The following is a 6,000-nucleotide window of genomic DNA, read 5'->3' on the forward strand; positions in this document are numbered from 1 at the left end:
GCTTGTTAGAATAATTGTCTTTGCTTGGAACATTAGAACCTTTGGAGAAAAAGAGCAGCAGTAGTTTCAGTAGCAATAGGGTTAGACCCAACCCTTCTTTGCCTTTCTTCTTGGGTAACAAGAGAAAATACCTTGTTCAGTGAGGGAAAAAGTTCCATTAACAGAATTTGACCTGTAACTGAAGCAAAAGTATGATTCAGACTCATGAGGAAATTCATGATGCACTCTTCTTGGTATTATGCATGAGCAGCCATAGAACCACAAGTACAGACTCCACAAGAGCATGAAGGAATAAACTTCGACAATATTCCCATCAGAATCACGACTCACCACTCCTAGACCAGCCTTCAAAGCTGTAGAAAGCATTGCTGCATCAAAGTTAGCCTTATAGCCAGGGGTGGCCCAACAAATTTGAAGGCCTAAGGCAATATAATTTAATAGGGCCTTTTTGTTATCACTTAAATAATATTTAACTAGTATTTAATATCATACTTTTTTTTTTATAACAAAAATTTATTCCTTTCATTTTGTAATATGCTTTTTTTTTGGGGGGGGGGCGGGGGGGAGGGAAATGCTAAAACTATAACAAATTTTACTAAAAAAAACTTTCAAACAATGTTAAAATGAATTAAATTAATGATATCTCAAAAAGATAATAAACAAGCATTTGAATAAATAATGTTAGGGATATTATAAATTTTATAACATGAGACTTACAAAAATGTATCACTAATCACAAAAAATAATTCAAAAATGCATCTAATAGGTTATTGATAATATCATATTAATTGTCACATCAATTTGTAAAGTTTTCAAGTAAAATTAATAATATTTCTAATATTTTTCTATCTGAATTATTTATTGGGATTAATGAAACATATATTTGTAAGGGAAAATGCTAGAGATACAAATTCTTTTGCAAAAACTTTTACAAACTGATGATGTGATAAATGATTATAGATAAATAAAAAAGAGATGTTATCGGTGGTGAGAACTAGTAAAAAGTTGGCTATAACAACAATTTATAAAACTATTGTAAAATAATTTGTAACTGTAGCATTACTTAATTTGTAAGACCCATGTATTTAAAGTTGTATTATCTCTAGCATTACTCATTATTTGGGACTTATTAAAAGTAGAGAAAAACTATAAAACTATTTTTTTTTTCTATATCTCCAATTTTTTTTTTTTTTAAATATATCAATTTCCCTCAAAATTTGGGGCCTTCCTCTAGTAGGGGGCCCTAGGCGGTGGCCTAAGTGGCCTAGGCCTAGGGCCGGCCCTGCTTATAGCTACGAACTGGAGGCGGAGACCAACCTACAGGACCTCTGCTATGGATGATCTTGGGAACTTTCTTGTTAACCTCGAGAAACTTGTCAAAAGTTCCTTAGCTTTTGCCACAGTGACATGTCATTCTCGAACAAAAATATCAAACGACTTTCGTAAAATGATACTTAGATGAGCTTTACATCTACTTTTTAAAAACTTCCTATTTTGTTGCTCCTTATATGGATCTACTATTTAGTAGTTGTTTGCCTTGTCAATAACAAAAGAAATCACATCTTGCTATTTTTTCTCCTTTTTTATTTTTTTTTTCTCAATACGACATTTTTGAATTGTAAAACCATATCAATTTGCATAATTTCTATAGAAAATGAAAGTTTCTTCTTCACAAGGAAAACATTGACCAACAAAAGGTTCAAACTCATTTTCTATTGAATTTATATCTTCATGTTCTTCAATAACCCCATTTCATCTATTGGACATTCATTCCAATCAATTATTTCCTCTCCATAAGTATTTTTTTCTATCATTTCGAAGCTCATTTAATTCAACACAATTCTTTGAAACACTTCCATGAATCTCACTTAAAATCAAATCTTCATCAACTTGTGCTATATGAAAACAAAAATTAAAAAAAAATAATCAACATCATATAATATGAATTATATATTACAAATAAAATGAAAATAATAATATCTTCCTGAAACAATTCACTTAATTCAAAACAATTCATTGGAACAAATTGATGAGTCTCACTTGTATCTACATTGTCATCCATTGGTGCTATATTAAAACAAGAGTTTAAAATATAAACATCGTATTCTATGATAAATGGAATGTAAATTTACAAATAAAATAAAATTTTAACTCCTTCTTGAAGTCATTCATTTAAGTCAAAATTATTTTTTTAAATAAAGTAATGAGTCTCACTTGCAACTTCATTCCCATCCATTGGTGCTATAATATAAATGTATTAAAAAAAATTAACATCATATTAATATTGGTGCTACATTAAAATAAGAGTTTAAAAAATAAACATCATATTCTGTGATAAATGAAATGTAAATCACAAATAAAATAAAATTATAATACCTTCTTGAAGTGGTTTATTTAAATCAAAACAATCTTTTGGAGCAAAACAATATACGCTTATCAAAAATTAAAATTAAAATCATATTAATTTTAATCTATTTTTTAAAAATCAACTTTGAATAAAAAAAATACGTAACTTGTTTAATAATTCCTCAACCCTTCAATTTTTATATTAAGCGGGACCCACACTATTTGAAACTTAACAAGCGTTGACATTTGCATAAATATCCACAAAGTTTCATTGAAAGGGGCAAAAAAAAAAATGGGTGCTATTGGAATCCTTGTAATCTGTGTTTCAAGCTCTGTGTGTCTATACTTTCTCTTAGCTCTCATCCGGGTCCTTCTCAAACTATGTTGGACTCCAATTCGCATGCAGTTTCTAATGGGTTCACAGGGAATCAAAGGTCCTTCCTACAGATCCTTCCATGGAAGCACCAAGGAAATTTTGAACATGAAAAAAGAAGCCATGAGCAGGCCTATGGATTTATCACATGACATAGTGTCCAAAGTTCAGCCTCATATTCACTCATGGGTCAACAAATATGGTAAAAACTAATTAGTAGTTTAATTTGGATTTTGTGTTGTTTTTCTTTCCCTGATCAAGTTGTTCTCCTGACTCAATTTTGAAGTATGGCTTTGTCAGTTTTTTTTTTTTTTTTTTTTGATTATACGAAAATCTGTCCCTATAAATACATATTATGTGTATTATGAGTACATATTACTATTAGTATCAGAGGCACAATGCACAGCATAAAGACTATATATATTTTCAACTATGTTTTAGCTGAATTTTACTAAATTTGGTCATATTTCATTTTCTTACCCTTTTTTTGGTTTGGTCCAGGGAAGAATTTTCTTCTATGGAACGGTCCTGAAGCTCAAATGGTCCTAACAGAACCAGAGCTTATCAAAGAGGTACTGAATAATAGAGAAAACGCGTTCCCGAAGCAAAAGACGACTGAAGGTTTTATAAAGAAGCTCTTAGGAGATGGGCTTGTGACATCTGAAGGTGAAAAATGGGCAAAGATGCGAAAACTGGCCAATTCTGCCTTCCATGCAGAGAGCCTGAAAGTAAGCTGTTAGGTTGCGTTTGGAATAGAGTTTGAAATCAACTTATTTTATTATTTAGTTTATTTTTATTATTATTTATGAGTTTTACTGCACTTTTTAGTATTATTTATAAGTCTACTATATCAGTTAGTTTTTATCTGTATCTACGGTACTTTTAATAAAAAAAATTCAATTTCAACTTAATAAACGAATCTCAAATAAACCCTAAGCGTTACTAGTTATTATTAGCATTGAAAAACTTATTCAATCGATGATCTTAAGAGGAACAAATCACAATGTTAAGATATGTTTCACATTTTGCACATGTTTAAGAACCACTAAGTGGCTTGAATCAAGGCATATCAATTATCATTGATTCAGGCCTAATCAAGAACCTTTCTTGTTCTTTCTCTGTTTGGTCCACTTTAATACTCAATGAAAAATAAGCTTATTAATAAATTATATACAAAAAAACATAGATATAAAATCCTAGAAATTAGTCCGAATTGTTACAAGGGGTTCACTTTTGTATGTAGAATATGATTCCAGCAATGATCACTAGTGTGGAGGTGATGCTAGAAAGGTGGAAGCATCATGAAGGCAAAGAGATTGAGGTATTTGAAGAATTTAGGCTATTGACATCAGAACTGATTTCTAGGACAGCTTTTGGGAGCAGTTACTTGGAAGGGGAGAACATTTTTCAGATGTTGATGAAATTGACTTTTTTAACGTCCAGAAATTTTTATAAACTCAAGTTTCCTGGCATCAGGTAAAGCCCTTTTACGTTAAACCAACAATTGAGAAACAAAGAACTACTCCCCACTTTATATTCTTGGTGAATTGATTTCTTGTCTATTTTTACAGTAAATTTTTAAAAACCAGCGATGAAATTGAATCAGAGCAGCTTGAAAAAGAAATATTCAACTCTATATTAGAGATAATTAAGAAAAAAGAAGAGAAGGTAATGACTGAAGAGGTTGGCAGCTTTGGGAATGATTTTCTTCAATTACTTGTAAAGGCTTATCATGATGCCAATTCTAGCCCAAAGATTTCAATACAAGATCTAGTGGATGAGTGCAAGACATTTTACTTTGCTGGACAAGAAACCACTAATTCTTTGCTAGCGTGGACTGTATTGCTTCTAGCGATCCACACTGATTGGCAAGAGGAAGCAAGAAAGGAGGTTCTCAATTTATTTGGCCACCAAAATCCAAATCCAGATGGTATCACAAAGCTCAAGACTGTGAGAACATCTCAAACTCAAATTAATTACTTATGTAAATAACGTACCACATATCCAGCTCAATTGCAAATTCTAAATTTTTGACATTTTTTCCCATGCAGATGGGCGTGATCATCAATGAGTCTTTAAGGTTATATCCACCTATACTTTCAATAGTAAGAAAAGTTGAAAGGAAAACTATACTTGGGAAGCTCACTCTTCCAGCTGAACTGGTGTTGATCATCTCAAATATTGCAGTTCACCATGACCCTCAAGTATGGGGAGAGGATGTGCATCTTTTCAAACCAGAGAGATTCTCAGAAGGTGTGTCCAAAGCTACTAACAACAACGTAGCTGCTTTTTTGCCATTTGGAATGGGACCCCGAAACTGTGTGGGCTTTAACTTTGCTACCACTGAAACAAAGATTGCTCTTTCTATGATTCTACAACGCTATGCCTTCACCCTATCCCCAGCCTATGTCCACTCACCATTTCAGCTTCTTACCCTTCGCCCACAACATGGACTTCAAGTGCTGCTACACTCACTGTGAAGAATAGAACTGGCAATAATATGTGCACTCGTACACAGAACATCCATACATCAATGCATTCATGTGTACCTTTTTTTTTATTCTAGCTGTTGCTGAGATTTCAATTTGGTTGCTCGGAAGAGTAAGTGAAAACTGATGAGTTACACAAAAAGTGAATGAACATTGAACTACTAAAATTAATAAAAACATCGAAGTCCAGGGTGACCAGTCTGAGGATTAACATGTTGATCATTAGTTGGTGTAACTTAAATGCATATGGAGGGCTTCCAAATACCTCAAGATATGATATATACTGGACCATTTGGTCATAACTGTTGTCTTGTGTGTGCTTAATTCTTATTTAATTTGATCCTTTCTTGATCTTGATTAGATGGTCAGAGTAAGTAGGCCAAGGCATACGGAAGTTTGCATTAATTAAGATCATGACATACCAAAACGTAATATATAACATAAGAAGAATAAGCACAATGAACACATCTGCGGCACTGAGTAGTTTATTTTTATACCGTGTACTGCCCCACAGCTATTGTTACAAATATGGAGTGAATTGTTATTGGTAGTAGGGAAGAAGATGTTGTACCAGGTCCTGGGTCTGGAAAGGTATTCTTAGTGTCTTGCGTCTGTCGAGAGGAGGAGCTTGTTTCTGTGTAGTATATGGATGCGAAAATGATATCTGGTTAGAAGACTTCAAACCTGTTCTGAAATAATCTGTTTAGGTAAAGATTAAAGAAGAGAGAAGACATTAATAAATGCAGAGAATTTATGTGGCTCGGTAGTGCCTATGCTGGCAATGCTCACTGG

At 32.7% G+C, this 6,000-nt stretch overlaps 1 protein-coding gene across 1 annotated transcript; it reads left to right on the forward strand.

Annotated features, from left to right (window-relative positions):
- The first annotated feature begins 2,600 nt into the window (after window positions 1-2,600).
- On the forward strand, window positions 2,601-5,568 carry LOC126719070 (cytochrome P450 CYP749A22-like). The gene is made up of 5 exons (XM_050421625.1): window positions 2,601-2,921; window positions 3,221-3,447; window positions 3,963-4,195; window positions 4,291-4,669; window positions 4,771-5,568. The coding sequence occupies exons 1-5, from the start codon at window positions 2,639-2,641 to the stop codon at window positions 5,197-5,199; spliced, it is 1,551 nt and encodes a 516-aa protein (XP_050277582.1). The 5' UTR covers window positions 2,601-2,638; the 3' UTR covers window positions 5,200-5,568.
- The last annotated feature ends 432 nt before the right edge of the window (window positions 5,569-6,000 follow it).

This window comes from Quercus robur, chromosome 3 (genome assembly GCF_932294415.1).
Source record: "Quercus robur chromosome 3, dhQueRobu3.1, whole genome shotgun sequence".
Lineage (NCBI taxonomy): Eukaryota > Viridiplantae > Streptophyta > Magnoliopsida > Fagales > Fagaceae > Quercus > Quercus robur.

Coding starts and splice junctions, on each gene's coding strand:
- LOC126719070 (XM_050421625.1), top strand. CDS start 2,639: ATGGGTGCTATTGGAATCCTTGTAATCTGTGTTTCAAGCTCTGTGTGT. Junction 2,922..3,220: donor CTCATGGGTCAACAAATATG/GTAAAAACTAAT, acceptor GGTTTGGTCCAG/GGAAGAATTTTCTTCTATGG. Junction 4,196..4,290: donor CTCAAGTTTCCTGGCATCAG/GTAAAGCCCTTT, acceptor CTATTTTTACAG/TAAATTTTTAAAAACCAGCG.